This window comes from Anopheles coustani, chromosome 2 (assembly GCF_943734705.1).
Source record: "Anopheles coustani chromosome 2, idAnoCousDA_361_x.2, whole genome shotgun sequence".
Classification (NCBI taxonomy): Eukaryota; Metazoa; Arthropoda; class Insecta; order Diptera; family Culicidae; genus Anopheles; species Anopheles coustani.
The window spans coordinates 90,433,468-90,451,187 of NC_071289.1; the positions used below are offsets into that span (position 1 = coordinate 90,433,468).

Sequence of the window (17,720 nt, forward strand, 5' to 3'; positions counted from 1 at the left end):
GAACCCGTTCTGCTGCGCACAAAATGTTGGGTTAAGTCCCCTTCAACCCTCCACCCGGTTACTTGGAATGAAATCAAATTTTAATCAAAACACCATTAACAAGCCTTTGAAAGATAAGGGCACGACGCGGCCAAACTTTTGGACAACTCGACTCGTAAAAACAGAATTCACTGCCCCCGGGGGTCCGATTTCCCGGGGCAGTAAAAGGCCCACCCCCTCCCGAAACTCCAGAACCTCCACATTCTAGGAGTGTGCTAAACAACAACCGCAAACTCCGCATCAACCATCCAACCGTTGTACATCTGGCACACGCTAACACACCGAGATTTCGAGATTTTCCGGTGCCGTTTGCCAATGGTTGCCCGGCGCTTGGTGAGTTTTCCGGAGTGCAATGATATTTTCACACCTGCCAGGTGTCAGAGTACGGCCCCTTTGCTAGGTTTTGCTGGAGTGTGTATTAAAATTTCATCGCCTCGCCGTCAGACCACGAGGGAAGGTAACGTACTTGAAAGCGACGGAATGTGCATCCGAAGCAAGGCCGCATCGGTGCGGGTAGCAATTTCCACCAGTGGAGTAAAACTCCTACATTACAACCAATTTTGATGTGACCCAGTTCCTTCTTTTTTTTTCGTTTTAAGTTTAGTTCTTTTTGCAACGATTTGCGAGTGAATAGCAAACCCTGCAGAAAAGAACCGAATGTGCTTCTGCATTCCCGCTTGGTTCCGGGAGGTACCAAAGAAGGCAAGAGGTGTGCAAAAACTAAATCCACTCGACACAAATCAGGTGAAAAGGTTTTTCAACGACTCCCCGGGAACGTCATTTCGCTACTGAAGAAGGGGTTGTGAAAATGTTCCATAAAATGGGAAATTTATATTCATTATCATTCGTTTTTGGGTGCCGAAAGGGATAGAGGGGGACAAATGCCTTGCCCTTTTCCTGCCCAATGGGGTCGGCAACCCAAGGACTACCAATCGCTTTTCGACGTGCTTATTTCGTTTCCGGTTCACAAATTTTCGTACATTTCGCTTTCGTCGTCCGAGTTGATAATTTCGACATTCAACTGGTACGAGGTAGCGTTAAACACGAATGTTCCGATTTTCTTTCCATCCCATATTATTTTCACTCCCCTAATCTTCGACCCGGAACAGCCAAATCCTTTCCAGCCTTTTCCATGGGCCGAACAGTAGCGCCTACAATTAAATGGCCGTATTATTTCAGCAGAACGATTCGCCAACAATCGCTTTTCGTGCGCTTTTGTACTTTAATCACCTTTACTTTGCAGTTGAAAATCCATGGTAAAATGTACAAATCCAAGGAAAACTCAGTGTTACTATAAAGAGTGTGTAGATCAATACTGCTTTAGTGTTTTCATTAAACACAGCAATTCCAGGTGAAAGCAACGTGCATAGGGAAATGGATCCACTTCATCCGATACACGGCAAGTACCATTTCGAGTGCATTCGGAAATTGATCCGCCAACTTGAAACCACTGCCAGATGGCATCCGCACGTTGGTACGGAGCCCTTGTAGATCAATCTCATCGACTCCCTCCGGTGACTCGTATTCACACCAGATGGCCAAAGGGAGTTTCAGAATAGACCTGAGCTCTACCCTGTAGCTTACCGGGCCACTGTTTTGAAGTTCCGTCAACCTTTCCTCTCTTTTCATGTGCACTTAAGAGAACACCGCCTGTCCCTCGAGAGCAACTCAACGGAAAATACGACCTCATAGCCGCGACTTTTTTTCTTTTTAGCCCTGATTCTAACGGAATCGACCTAGTTTTGGAAACCATTTCGCGTCCAGATCGAATTTATGCGTAAGGAAACCCCGTATAGAAGATGTGTTCGTTGTAGTTGGCCCTGGGACCACTATTTAGTCTTCCTCCAATTAACAATCTTTCCACACAACCTACAAAGTCTTGCTAGTGAGCCGTGAGTTGAAAAGATTAGCCCATCGGATCCGCTCCAGTCCATCATCATCATCGTTATCATCGCATTCTTCATCGTCCATGCCAGGAGGAACAACTTTAATCAGACACTCGTTTGTAGAGCAATCATAAGAGCACGTCGTGAAGGAACCAGTCTCTATGGGAAACGTTTATGACCAGTTTTTGTTTTGCGTAACATGATTTTCGTTTAGAATGGTCGGAAATTGCGGAAGAATCTTTATGCGATTCCATCAAATCTATGCGCGTATCTACAAAACTATGTTTAGCCTGTTTAAATGAAACCGAGCTATATTTTTCAAGAACGTTTCCAATGTTTCATCCTGAGAGCATGCAGGCCTTGCATCAATCTGTTTTATTGGCCTGTTAGAGCCAACTCCGGTAGATTTCCACCACGCAACCGTGTCAAGGTTGTATCGGTATCGCTTCCAACCTTTCTCGCTCGAGTTCGGGAAGGACGCAACGCCTAATGAGCGGAAATAAACGGTTCCCGGTAAAAGGTTCAAGCACTTACCAACGGGTGTCCGCCCCTTGAAAGTTGCCCTTCCTCGGTGTGTTTGTGTTACAGGATTTCCGTGGTGTTGCTCTCCGGGCGCTCGTCTGGATTTCGTTACCAAGAAGACGACCACTTAAAGGTAATCCCTTCCGAAGCGCACCGAGACATCATTAATGTGACATTATCTTCGAAGAGCGGTACTTCGTATGATTCTAATCCTCCAAAGTCTTTCGAGGGTTCAACCATTCACGAAGGGAACGATGGAACGAGTGTTTAATGGTAAAACGTCTTCGAAAGAGTTGTGGCTACGAACGTCTCAGTCGTTCTTGGATGTGGTTTGATGAATGTCATTGCAAATAATACATCACAGGTATATGAGACTTGTTCCAACCTCTTCCGAGGAAGTGTCCTGTGAAGCCAATAGACAAACAAACGCCTCCGCATGCAAATCTTGTGGGAAAATACATTCCAGCACGAGTATCGAGCGGGGAGCTGTTTCTTCGTATCGAATCAATTTATGTCGCTTTCGATGGAACCTAGACGATGGGAAATAATATCAACCAGCTGAATAGACAACACTGTACGGTTGCAATCACATTGTACGCCTTGACATGTGCGACAGCGTCAATCTCCACCCATTCCTTGACGTCAAATTACACCAATCAACATGCCATTCAGTCGATTGGAACGCGCTGTTGTGTGTCCTTCGGTATCTTCTCTACTGAAAATACCTGGAACAGAGCTGGTTACGGTTTCTTAAAATCGGAAAATCTTTGTACACAAATAGAGCTCACGAGAAAGGAGGAGAACTCGAAAGCTGTGTCGGTTATCGGGGTCACATGGAATGTACTGACACCGTGCGGCTGCATCTCATATGCACTGCATGCATGAACGGATCTCAATTGGAAGGAAATTTGCAATCTTTCGAAACATCAACCAACCAGCCCTAACAAACTGCCCGACAGGTTTGGATAAATAGGCGAAAAGCGACCTGAGAGACACGAGCCCAATTCCCAACGGAGCGACAGATTTGTAGACCTCCGGAACTCCGGATTGTACCGAGCGGACCGGGTGGGTTGGCGAAGGTTGCACGTTTTGCATAATTCATTTTTCCCGCCATTAGGTACTGTACATGCCGTTCGAGTCGTTCATGGAATTTCGCTTCCTACATCCGCTCCCAAGGAGGTGATGCAACGGCGCACAGAGAAGAATCGGTGCACCAAGAAACTTTAAATTCCTGATGCACGAACATCTTGCTCAGCAGAAGTTGTATTTAATTTTCCCGAAAAATTTCACCCCCCGAGGGTCGCGGGGAAAGGTGGAACATGCTACAACACGCCAAACTTTGGATAAGTTCCCATTCCATGGGGGGAAAGTTTTCGCCGAGGAGAGGAGCACCTTTTCCACCTGAGAGTTGCTTTGGTTTGCCTGTCAATATTTATTATTCATGCGACACGCGAACAATGTGGATGCAAAGCAAAAGTCTTACATTCCTACCATAGTAGGCATGGCTTTATATTACTTACGAGAACTTTTCATTTAAGCCAGTATAAAAGCAGAGTTGAAAAAAAGTGTTGCAACATTGTTGAATAAAATTTAATACATTTTTTAAAGCAAATAATCAATTCGAATGGATTAAAATATTAAATTGTATGAATAATTTATTCTGCATCCTTTACTACCGATCCCGAATATTCGAGAGCTGCTCCCATTCAGCAACACCGATGCAGGCAAGCGGGAAATTCGCTCTTCCGTTTGCTCTCGAACACGCTTATTATCGGCCTCATCATCTAGCGTCATCAGCGTAACGGGTTTTCCGATGCAGTTTTCCCGTAGCCACAAGGCATCATCGCAAAATGTTCTAATCTCCCGCGCGAAAGTGAACGAGCGAGCCGAACCGAAAGTATTCTAAGCGTCCTGCGAAATGGATGCCATTTATGCTTTAACTTGGGAGAGTAAGTTTAGGCGGGGGTTGGAAGAAAAGTACATTTCCCAAAGCAAATACTTGCTCGAACGTATGCACCAGTTTATCCGCTCGAATTTTCCCCCTTATTAGCTCCGTTCACCCTCCTGTCGAACGTCAAAGCAAAGGGAAGTACCTTATTCGACCTGGAGGAGAGCCACTGAGGAATGCCAATATTTTCCACCCACGCCATCGCGAAAGGACACCAGCCGGGAGTTGGGGTAGAAATTATGTTGCGTCCTCAAAGTGCCACGCCGTTTTACCTTCGGAGTGGTATGGGGACAAAATAATATGATTTACGACGGGGAGGGACGAAAAAAAACGAGCCACCTTCGCGACGCTCGTTATGGAGCACTTGATCTTGGGCTGCTTTTCCGACCAACCCCGCCATGCATCACCGACCGTTGGGATAAATCATTTTTCACATTGCTGAGCTATCGTTGCTTATTTTCAACCCCACGCTAGTTTCATCTTTCGCGCCATAAGAAATCGTACCGATCCAGACGCTGGGGAGTATGATTTAGGAGGTATAAACCCTCCCCCCGCGTTCCAGCATCAACGTCTGGATTATTCATTAGCCCACCGTGGACTAAGTGGTGGCAATTTAGTAGCCAATTTGCGCCAACCAGGACGGCGCGCTTCGAAGGTGGTGGATAATAAACTCCGACGTCGATTACCTGCAGAAATCCTTGCAGCTGATCGATAAACAATAGCAAGATTGATGGCATATTTTCGCGAGAACGGATGATGGAAGAGGACTTACTGAGAGGCACCAGCAAGCATGCGAGACATGTTTCAAATTGATGAAGATAATTATAAACCGTTTTCGAAAAAAATCAATTCGATTTAATCAATTCGTCTTTAAAATTTCCCTTCACAAGATTGAACTTTTTAATACTTTAAAGCTTTACTCTTTTGTAGAACTTTTCGTACATAAATACGCATGTAAATGATCTCATAAAGACCGTTTCAACATTAAATAAGCGAACTTCTATTCCACCGCTCGCGCTTGCATCAAGCGAAATTAAATTGACTTTACCGCTGCCAATTTCCACTTATCGACCAATAAATGTCAACTTCATTGCCAGCTCACGGAACCTCATCGTGTTCGATCGTAAAAAGGCGCACCCTAAAATAACAACAAAGAAAAAACCCAACTTTCACCTGCAACACGTCTAGCGCTGTTCCCGGTTCGCACGACAATTTTACACATCCACACACACACAGACACCTAAACTTTTCACCGATTTTATCAGGGACGCCGAATCTCAACGTGAGGCCATTGCCACAAATCAATGAACGGCAAATCTTATTCAAAGTAGCAACAGATAAAATTCTCCACAGGCACACTCAGGATGGACCGAAAGAAGGGGGGAAAAAGGGAGCTGAGGTGTGGAAGGCGGTCGGAAATGGCTACCGTCGATCCCGGGCGTTCGGTCCCGTTCCCGCAAATAGGCGCACCGGCTTTCCACAATGGAGCTATCGGGAAACCCATCATCGTAACGCCATTAACGTAACGGTTTACCTTTCACGTTTATGCGCTTTCCCGCTTCGGAGGCTGAGCTAGGCGGTGGGCCGGGGCCTTTTTCCCCCCTTTCGAAAGCACCATCACTATGGGATCGAACATGGTACCGAAGTCTATCCATTAGGGCGACAACAAACGACAGGACGTAGTAGTGTTCGGTTCCTTCCCCCATGCGGAGGGGTTTTTCTGCTTTAAACGATGACGTCACCGACCGGTATTATGCCGGCAATACCGACGCCATCTACCCTCCGCCCTTTTTGGCCTACATTTGGCCTGCCTTCGGGCCGTCACAACAAGCGTCCGTCGCTGCACACGAACACGAGTGTGGAAAATCCTGCAAAGCACTTTGAAAACATTGCCCCACACTTTCGTATTGCATAACATTCACACGGGGAAAATCTGCTACAAGTTTGAAGCACATGCGCAGATGCTTCGGTTAGTCGAGTTTTCCGAGGACATGCTCCCGTTCGTAGCAGCTCTCCTTCCGAGCTACAGCGCCACTCGTCGAGAGGACGGAAAATTCCGACAGTTGCGAAGGAAACGATTTTTTTTTCTCGTTGGAATGAATTGAGCCAATCTGTTCCCCTCCTCGCCTTCGGAGGGGTTACTGATAAGAGCCGGATGAATTCCGTTAGCGCAGGACGAGCGTGAAAATCGGTTCACGCGGTTCGGGTCGCGCTCGGGCGCTCGGGTTTTGTGTCGGGACGAGGACACCAACAACCGTGGCGCAGTTTAGGGCCACTTTGGCCACGTTCGCGAACACTCCGGGCGGACCCTCAGTTTGCTGGTGGCCCGCGATGAAGTTGCACGTACTGCTTCTGCCGAGTGCGCGTCCCGTGGCCGTCGTTACCGCCGCCGTTGCCGTCGTTCGCCGTCGCCGTCGTAGTGATTGTCGCGCCGCGTTTTCCGCCCTAGCGGCAACAGCAGCAACAGCAGAAACCCGCCCGTTGCTCGCTCGCTACCGTTCGATCGATTTCGGGTCGGTGTCGTGAATTTCGGGAAGGTTCTCCACTGCAGCAGCATCTCTGCAGCACACATATCACACAGCAGCCGCACGGAAGCATATCAAAAGCGAGCGGAAACATATCGCAGCAGGCGCTGAGGAAGTGAGTGCTTGACGGACCGCAAAGCGAACGCCGAAGAATTTTAAACCAGATCCTCCCTATCGCTCCTTTCGGGGGGTCTATTTTCGTTCGCAAGGCCGTATGCTTTCGTGTTTCGTTACTCCAAACTTACGAAAGTCAATCATATCTGATCCACTTGACAACGCGTCTTCCAGCCTCCTTCGGTCGAGGTGGAAAACCAGCGCATCAAAGTGCTCTGGTGGTGCGAGTCAGTCTAGTTCGTTCGTGCACGTGCACTCCACCGGACGCGCGGACACATTTTCCCGGTGCCGGTTTCGTGAATCGATCCGTTTCGTTCAGGTGTTACTACATATTCGTGAACCTAAGTGCAAACATCAAAGCAAAGGTAAAACGGAAAGATACCTTTCTTTTCCCAAGGTGGAATGCCTTGTTGATCCTTGCTCGAGCAGGGAAATTTGTTCAAACACCCCGCGTGGTGTTGGGTGGAAAATAAAAACGACCAATGCAAGAAGGAAAAGCGCCCGCAGCACCTTGCCGCACCTGTCTGCCTTCGCGGTGGGACGAAAATAAACGAGGATTATATAATTACCATAATTGAATACAACACCACGCTCGTACCCTCAAGGCGTGTGTGTGTGTTTTGTGCGTGGGCGTGCGAAGAAAAGCAACATCCTCCCCTCGGAAGGGAGCCGCTTTTCCACGTGCCCGAGGGCGACCTACATGTGTACACGTGTCCCGCGAAAGTGATCGGACGTGTGAATGTGTGGTTTTGCAATTTCCTTTTTTACGAGCTGTGAAGGAATTTTTCGGTTCCGTCTGACCGGAAACGTGCCAGCTGACGCGGGCGCGTGTGTGTGTGAGTGTATTAGGTAGCTTGTCTCGTGGCGTATCGTGTCACCTTCACGCGCCAAAACGCCAACGTACACGTGTGTCTCTGACCGTGGGCCGATTTGGGAAAGCTGGCCTAGTGGAAAAACGAAACCACACGCGGGTCATTGCGGGTGCGGTTTGACGACCTCATTGTGGCCGCAGGCAAATCGCAAACGGAGCTCGGGAAACGGGAAACGACACGGCACCGAGGCGAACAAGAAAACCGAGAACCAAACGGGAAAACATAAAGAACAGGTCCTTCCCGCGAGCGAAGCACGACATTCCAAGCCGGTTTAGGGGCAAGTCGTTCGGCGGGAAAATACTGCCGCTAAGAGAGAAAAGCGACCGCCAGACGTCGCGAAGTGCGAAACGATGCTCGGTGATTTATGACTCGCCCGCTCGGTGTACGATTACGCCATTCCGAGTTTGCTGGGGAGTTTCCACGGGTTTCCTCTTTGCCTGCGTTTGAGCTTCGTCGACGCCCTTCGGAAAAGCAACTACCCTAAAAGGAAACCGGGTAGCTTACCGCCGTGCGTACGTCGGGATCGGGTTGCCTGCAGCAAATGTGTGATAAAACTTTGCCACGGTGAAGCACCGGGAAAACTTCAAACCGGAGCGGTTTTGAAATCGAAAACCGTGTCACAACCGTTTCGGGCGCTTTTCATCGGTTTTTCCTTCCTTCCAACGACCAGTCGCCACCAAAAATTAACGATCGATCGCTCGGCCGTATTTGCAAAAGACGCTCGTAATTTCGAAAAAGGGATCGCGAGAAACTTTTTTCCGAGTAGCTACCGGAAAAGCTACACATAACGTCGCGTCGTTCGGGTTTGTCGTGTTTGTGTGTGCGAGCGTGTGTTTTTTTTTGTATTTCGCGTGTGGCATAAATAAAATTACTGCAACCGTTTCGTTTAACGACTCACGAGCTTCTTTTTCTCTGACCTTTCCGTTTTTCGTAAAGAAACAACAGAAAATACGCAAACACGGGCATGCTCAAAGCAGGCCGGCAAAAAATCAATACGTTCTGTGATAGAAAACAAATTAGATGGAACGCTTTCGTGAAACGGAGCGATCGTTAGAAAGGAAAAGGAAAGGATCGAAGGATAAGCGTTACTTTTAATTGTTCTGCCCCGGGGCAGTGTCGTTGGTTATTGTTCGTTTGTTGGTCGTCACGGCGTCGCCGGGCGAGATAAAGAGTGTTTAGTGCGTGTTGTTTTTGGGAGGGAAAAACCGCGGAAAGAATACGCGCCCATCGTGTGACTAGCATTGCCTTTATTTCCTGCCACCCGGTTCGTTCTACAAAATATAGCCAGGGCTGCAAGAGTGTGTTATCTTAAGAGACCACTTTCGAGTTCTGGTGGAAAGATTGTGGCTCCTTGTGGAAAACACAACAAGGCACACGCCCTGCCGGCAAAACTGTCGTGTTTGGGTCGGTTCCATTTTTCTTTTCGGTGAAATAATAATTAAGTTATCAGAGCGGTTATACTCTCTTATCTCCCGTGCTTCCCCTTACCGAACGGGTCACGGAACACGCCAACAACACGGGAGCTGGTCGCGGGCAGGAAAGGGAGATAATTTATACCAATCCCTTCGCTCCGCGTGGCGGAAAACCCACCCCGCGTGGTGGAACCAACCATTAATTATATCGCTACCGGACGGACGGACGTAGAGTGTGAGTGTTCCGGAGGATAGTCGCGTGGAACATTTTCAAACCGCCAGCGAGGGGCCACCGGGGAAACTAGCGCTTCCCTTGTACGCCGGAAAACCGGCCACCCCAACCCAGGACGCCCCTCAGGTGGGAAATAGGGAAGCAGCTTTAACTTTATTGCCGCGCAGCATGAAAGCTCATCAAGTGACGATTGTTTACCGCTGATTTCCGGGCGAAAGTGCGAGTGTAATTCGGCTGGAAGGGAAAGGAAACTATCCTCGCCCCGATAGTTGTGAGTTTCCCACGGCCGGGTACGGCAACGTTCTGGTGTTTTGGCGCAATTGCGCTTCCGTGCCGAGTATCATTTTGCCCGGAGCTGAATGGTGTCCGCCGTAACACCAAACAAATAAACAAAGCTTTGGCACACGAGCAGTTTGGGGTTTGGTGAGAGGAAAAACTATCCGAATAAACTGAAAACTGAGGTAGGAAGAACAACAACCGTACCGCCCATCGGAAACGGTTCTTCTGCGGGAAAACACACATCAACACAGAGTATTTTCCGAGAGATTCTCGTAAACACGGCGTGTACGCACTATCGATTGAACACACAGAAGCACGTTCTGTGGGCTTTTCCCATCCCTGCACCGGTGCAACGGTATCCAAATAGGATAAATGGGTCAAAGAAAGGTGTATTAACGTGTTAATCAATTAATGCATTAATCACGGATTGAGTTTCCAGTCCGTGAGGAAAAAAGGATAGCATCAGGCGTTGTGTTTGCGAATCGTCATGAATGTGCCGGGTTTATGCGTGTGTCACTGAAGTGAAAAACAGCACATATGTTCCTCGTCGTGGAAGGAATCTAGCATGAAAAACCGGGGAGAATAAAGGAGCGCACTTTACGTGTTTCGCGTGTCCGGTTTTCCACGTGGCAAACCGTGTTTTTCGCGTCTCGTATGAAGCGGTGAAGTGACCCCATCTGTGGTGTAGCAGCTGATCGGAAGCATATCAAGAGAAAATATCACAATTTTCCTATCCATATCGGGCTCGGTGATTTTGTGCCACGGAGAAGAGCAAAGGAAAGCATATCCTGGAAAACATCCTATCCGGTCGGTGTAATTTTTGGTGTACGCACTTTTGTGTGTGTGTGTGTGTGTGTGGGCGACCTTTAGTAAGATTCCCCGAAACGTTCTTTGTCCGCAACAACTCCACCACCATCATCATCATCATTATCCTCATCAACGCCAGCATAATCTCGGATGGTCACCCCGGGTCGGCTTGAAAAGCGACTCCAAAAAGCAGCAGTTTTAAATCAACCGCACCGCAATCAGGAACGCCACGCGCCCCCGCCACCCACCCCTCCGCCATGGCGATGGTAGTTTCTGGGCGGGCGAAAGCCGTCATTGTGGCGTTCGTGTGCTTCTTCCTGCTCGGCATCGTCCTCGTGACCGGCTCGACCAAGGGCTGGTTCGTGCCGATGCGCTACAGCGAACGGGTGGCCGCCCGGGTTCAGGTAAGGCTCGGAAAAACCGCGCACCTTCACACAAACACACACACACACAGGCTCCAGCAGCAGCAGGTTTTGCCGGACGTCCGGATCGTCTCGTACAAACCGGGTCGGTGAGGAAGACCCAAATTAAAGCCCATCATGGGTGGGATGGATTTAATTAAAGTTCTTTTGATGTGGGCCCCCTTTCGCTCCGTTCGACTGGATGCGGTGGAAGCATTCCGTGCGCTCGGAGGCTCCCGTACAGCCCGTCGGTTAGCTTGGGACTTTCCCACTCGGGTGGAAAATGTCTCCGGGAAACCGGAATCCCGCTGGGAGGATGGGCTTCATCGACATCGTGTGTGCCTTTTGATTCCCGTTGAAGGTGTGTTCGAGTCAATGGTCGCTTTTCATTGTAGTCTTATGTAGGCAAATAAAATGCAATGCAAAGACATTCCAAACTACTCTTTTTCTGTTCGCTTTGATTTCGAAGATGCAAAAGAAAATGCATTCTTCAGGTAAAAGCTCAAAAACGTACGAATACCGGGGAACTATTTTTAAAAAGAAAACCCTTACTCTAGAGATCCAATAAACGGAAACATCAACACAATTTCCCTTTATTGTGAAATACATCCTTATGAAGAAATTTCCCAACGTGAAGGCGATGGGAATAAACTTCAATCAAATCTACCAGTGGTTTCGCTTACTTTCGCTGCACAAACGATCAACAAAGAGTCACCAGCGTCCTCAAAGTCCTTTTTCTCCATTTCCCTATGAGCAGGTCAAACGAGCGATTTTCCCCTCCCGGACCTAAGTTCTCAGAAATATCGGTATCATTAAATTGTTTCCGGTTAAACGTCCACCCATTGCCAACGTCGGCTCTCGCAACGACTATTATTCTTTCCCGGAAAACCGCAGTCAACCTCGGGGTTGATTTTCTACCTTTCCCCCCCCCCACTGATAATGGTTTTTCGCTTTGGTGGAATAATTTTACTACTTAGTTTAAAATCATTTTGTTCCAGAGAAAGGGGCTCGGCATTGGCGCAGAGTCTCTTTTGTTTTCACGAATATTTTGATCCCTCACTCGATACAAATTTGAAAGCACCATTTTTCCGTACCAAGCTTTCTGCTAAGTTCGTCAACATGGGGAAAATCCATGATAGGATTAATATCCCCAATAACTTAGTGAAGGAAACTAGGCAAAGTGAATTGAAAGCTTCCGGATCTAGGATTATATTATGGAAGTTATCTCGTTCGCACTATCGCCAACGTTGATGCGTTTTGCTGAGTTGACGAGGTCCTTCGAACGATCGTTAAATTCGATAAATCTCCAACGCAATAATTTACGATCAAACGCTTACCCTTTCGCAAAACCATCGACCGCGCGGACCGAGCTCTCGACGGCTAATCATTGCTAATTAACCCACTTCCGTCGGAGCCTCCCGAGTGGCTCCCGTAGGAAAGGGATATTTTTCTCGCCCTTGACGGAGCAGAGACTTATCATTCATCTCCTTTCCCCTTCCGAACCTCGTTCCGGGCTATAGAAGAAATGATGATTCATCGCTTGGGTCCCGGGTTTGCCGGTTATAAAGCAAACCCCGGCTCCGTTTGGGGTAGATGTAATTTAATTTATACCATAACAAAATTATCCTCTTATCTTTAATTCAAACACAAAAATCACCATCAAGGGCCAGCTGCTCCTGTGCGATGGCGGAAAGTCCCTAGCACCCGACCACCCCCAGGACGTTAACGAACGATTCCGGGATCTAGGCGGCAACGAACGTCAGCACAAAACTCGGTTCGCTTCGAAGCGCATGGTTAAACGATCCCGAGCCACAAGCACGACGAAGATACGGGTCCTGGTCAGCATCGGTCCGATCGGGCTGGAGCTCGAGATGAAGAAAAAGATGAAAGCCAACGCCAGGAACGCGCTGTAATTGAAGGGATTCTAATTTCAAAGAAATTCCTTCATCTTCTCGTCATTGCGTGGTGTTTTATTATATTTCTTTCTCTTCTCTGGAATGTCCCGCATCATAAGAGGATCAGCGGAATTCCTTGAGCGGGGAGTCATCGGGGAAAAGCGCATGATTAAACTACACTGGAAGTAACGGTACGAATCGTTCGCGTCATAAATTGCGCAGAAGTACTCGCGATGTACGTCGGGAAAACGATCACGTTTCCCAAAGAAAAATAAAAATGTTTCAAGTATACATTTACTTTCAAACATGGCACGGGTTGAAGGATTTCATTGGAGCACAAGAACGCTTCGAAACATGCCAGCATGGTTTAATATGAATGGATCCAGTTTCTGCAATCGGCAGTTTTCCACTGAAATGAGAAACAGGTTATTATGTTGGAATGCTTTTATGTTATAAAAAGTTGCTTGATTTTTTAAAAGTAAGTTTATCTGGAACAATATACTTCTAAAACAATATCCTAAAAGTGATCGAGAAGAGACAAAACATAAAATCCTTCCTAGGATTTTCAAACCCAGCTATAAAGTTCATTCACCCTGTACTGAGAACAATCTATCTTAGCGCACCGCATGAATCATCCGAGCGAACTCGAACATAAAAGATGAAATAAAACACATTTAAACACATGTTTTGCTGCCCAACCATCCGAATCGTTCAATTTGTCGATTAGCAATCGGGAAAGAGCACCGAGAAAATATCGATTAATTTTCCAACTCCAGCACTACGCTACTACGCTGGCCCTTCCGGCAATCGGGCAAGCTTTTACGCCGAGTGGAGTTGGAAATTGCTGTTGAATTCTTCATAACATGATGCTCGAGTTTTCCGGCACCGACGTCGGAGGAAGGAGGGGGAGTGAACCACAGACAGTCCAAAAAAAAGGCCCGGCACGTCGGACAATATAACAAACAAAAACCCCGAGAGCCAGTCAAGTGCACACACGCACGTTGTCAGTGGAAAAGCGCGGTCCGAACTGTACTCCGCGTGGAAATTGATTCGATGCGCACACACACGCAACACCCGAAACCGAGCACAGTGCATCTAAAAGTGTTCCCAAACTTGTTCGCTTTTCCGGCGTATCGGTTCTCTGAACCGGTGGTCGGCGAGTGCAGGGCGAGGTTCAATGCACCACCACTGACTTCCTGGGAAAGCGGTAGTTTATCGCCAAAAACCCAGAGACACAACCCACCGGAGCATCCTTTTGTGCCGGGCGCGGGATACTATTTTCGGCGTACTCGGACGGAAGGACAAACAACCCGATGCCGGTGCAAAAAGCCGTTTGCTGAATTACTCATCGGCCGGGGGAAAACTGTCCGGCCAGCCTTTTTGACTAAATGAAAGCACTTTTCGAAACGGACGGGACTCGTTGGCAAACTGTGTGGCCAACTGGTTCCGATGCGATCGAACCCGGGCTCGGCGGTGAAGTGGTTCTAATCTACTTAAATGGCCGCGTTTGGACTAAATGTCGAAGTCGGACTGAACGGTTTTCCGATTCGAATTGTGGAACTGTTTTCAATATGGTGGAGGATTAGCAAATAATCGCAATACTCTCCCGGAAAAGTAACAGTAAACTAACAGAAAAATGGCAGGGAAAACTGTGCTGCGTCACAAAATCCATCTTCTAGTTGCAACAGATTATTATCGCATTATTTTCAGGGATCAGGCCATCCTTTTGGGTTAGCGTTATTAATACCGTAAACGATTTTATGGATGAGGTTTCCCTTTTCCCGGAAAGGCCTTCTAACAACGGTTCTACCCAACCACAGCAGCGCATAATCAAATCCAGCAACACCGGACCGATATCTGCTGGCCTGAAGTAAATAAACGAAACGTCGGTAAGCCCACTCGTGGAAACTTTAAAGCAACCCAGCTTCCAGCGGGAAAAATGGCCTGCGGTCGAGTTCGTGCCAAGCCTACCCTTATGGCAGTGTTTTTGTGTGGAAAAGTTTTCTCTGCCTCTCTCTCTTTCTTTCGGTTCTTGGATTACCCTCCAGGGACCTCCTAACAGTGTTTCGTTTCGATCTTGAGGAATCTACCCCCCCTGGTGAAAGTATTCACCCAAAGTCGACACGAAAACTGAGAGACACCAGAGCAAAACCGCAGGAAAAGCGAGCCCTTTTTCTGCTCGATGGCCCAGTGTGGCTTCCACGTCCTCCGCGGATGAGTGTGGTGTCTCTTCGTGTGTGTGTGTGTGTAGTGGTTTTCCTCGGGTGACACAGAGGGTGCAAAACTTCCACAAAACGCCCGGATGGGGAAACAAAAATTCCTAAACATACCACCACACGCGTCTCGCTTTTTCGAGGAATTTGCTATCTTCCTGCGGGTTGGAAACTCCCCCCCCCCCCTTTTTCCACCGCAAACAGCACACCGTGACCTTGGGTCAGTTTCTGTTCCACTTCGTTCTTCATCACTTTAGCACGGTGAAGGTTAGCAGCGCTGACCGCTATTAGATTGCGGTTGCCAAACACCCGAACACCGGAGATCCACTCATTCCGAGAGGAAGATGAAAGACGAAGCATTTGAAATTGATTGTGCGAAGGACCACTACTCGGTGAAAGATGTTCACAGCTCGTCCGCTCGGGCAGCAGAAAACAGATGCTTGTACGAGGAGATCGAAGAAGGAAAAAAGGACCCGATCCGGAAGCGTAAACCGTGTTGATTGATGCGGAAAACGAGCGAAGGAAAGAATGGAAGGGAGATCGGTTTTAAAGCTGTTCCACTTGCTTTCAGTAACGGAAAAGCCATTCAAGTTCGTCGAAGCGAAAGATGCCGAATGGTTCATCAGTTCGTAAATTGGCAATGTGTGAGCATTAAGTGAACCGATCCATCTCTACACGCTAGAGCAGGCTAGAGCATCAATTTACAAATATTGGTGGTACCGATTCTTCCCGCGCAAAACAGGATACCGCTTTTTCCGAACAAAACATCTTGCACAGTATTGGTAATTTGCCACCAGTAAGCCCTCATCAGTCGGTTTATCAAGGGTGGAAAGTGAAAATCTAAATGTTTTCCTTTCGCCTGCGCGGTGCCACACACCGGAAATTGATTTACCTCCCGGACCTGCAAACCCAACGTTTACCCTCCGGCGTTGTCGAAGCCATTTCAGCCTGTTTTTACTACACGTTCAGCTTCGACCTGTCCTGGGAGGCGGTTGGCGATAACACCAACCAAAAAATGTGAGGAAACCACTTCGTTCACCGGGACGCAAACGTCTTCCATAAACTTGTGCTTCCTTCGGTCCGCTAGATTGCCCCCGAAAATCAAGTCGCTCTTGTCGAAACGCTGCTGGAGGAAAGCATAATGTAATCTCCACCAAATATTGACTTTCACCGCAAACGTATCCGGGCGCGCTCGATAATGGAGACCTGCCCGTGCTTTCCCGTGCCGAAAAGCTGATAAGATTGTGGAAATCATGTTTTCCTGTCCCCCCCTCCCAACTATGGAATCGCCGCTAAGCCGTTAGAGAATTTGTGTGCGTGGGTGGTTTGTTCCCCTCCTCCCACTCATCACGTCTGCCGTGAAAATAAGGTTGTTTTGATCATTTCCGTTTGTTCACGCTACGGTTGGCAGCGGAGATCACAGTAGGCGACAAAGTTTTGCATAAGTAGGGATTAGGACGAGGTTTTTGCTCCACGAAAATTTGATTTTTTATGGGATCGTAGGAAATTTTCGAACAATGAATAATGTAACATCTTTTTTGCAAAAATGTTCCCATTTACTAGGCGATCTAATATTTTCTTTTCCCATTTTGTTTACAATGTCATACTGAAACAGTTTGCAAAACGACCTTACAAACAGTCCTATGAAATCTTCTTGATCCTTGTTTTTTTTTATTAAAATGGGTTTATATTTTTTCTCGTCCATAATATACATCTCCATCACGGAGGAGAACAAAGAGTAATATTTTTGGTTGTCAATTTATATACGGTGGTCCATTCGGAAATCCATCACGAATCGATCGATCCCGAGCATCGGGGCAGAGTGCAGTTCAAACAACTCGATGTTTTCGGTGCAAAAGTTTAGAAAAAGGAAAACCATTTTCGCTCCACAACAGCAACTCGGGTTCGGCTGTGTGTACATTTATTACTCTCAAGCTCTTCAGCGCTTCGTTTTACCCTGTTTCGGTAGAGCCAGTTCCGTGTTGACCGACAAATTTGGCTTTCGCCTCGTGTTTACTACATTTTTCCTACCGCACATTTTTTTCGAACCCCCAACAGAAAGGAGTGAAATATTTGAGATCATATGAAAGAGAAAACCTATCTCATTATTCATTCGATGATGGCGATGATGCTGACGATGCTACCGGACTTTTTTTCCTTTCGGCCCGGGATTTGCTATCGGTTTGTTTTCGTCCTATTAGTTGCGCAAGCTGACTGAATTATTCAGCCGTTATTTGGCTGTGAATTTCACGTGAAAAATGGATTTCCAGCTGATAAATCTGATTGAGTGACGCTTTCTTGTCCGGGTTTTTGTTTGTTCGAATCGCGTTCAGCGAGCGGCGAGCAAAACCATTGCATTTTGCTACCAGCGTAAGCGTAAACCGTAGAAGGAAAGGCACGGGAAGTAAATAAAAATATAAACCGGGAACAAATGCTGTACTAAACGATTCACTTTCTGCTCCCGAAAGCGCGATTTCGGTCTTGGCCAGCTGATGGCAAACAGCACAAAAACCATGTTCGCAAAAAAACCTTCGACGAGTGGAACTGGCATTCATCTACTGTCCGAGGGCGTAAA

At 47.6% G+C, this 17,720-nt stretch overlaps 1 protein-coding gene across 1 annotated transcript in view; it reads left to right on the plus strand.

The window, feature by feature from the left end:
* The first annotated feature begins 10,893 nt into the window (after window positions 1-10,893).
* LOC131266723 (collagen alpha-1(XV) chain-like) overlaps window positions 10,894-17,720 on the plus strand; it is a 90,117-nt gene continuing 83,290 nt past the window's right edge. The window contains exon 1 of the mRNA XM_058269336.1: window positions 10,894-11,040. Within this exon, the coding sequence (XP_058125319.1) occupies window positions 10,894-11,040 (147 nt within the window). The remainder of the gene's footprint in view (window positions 11,041-17,720) is intronic.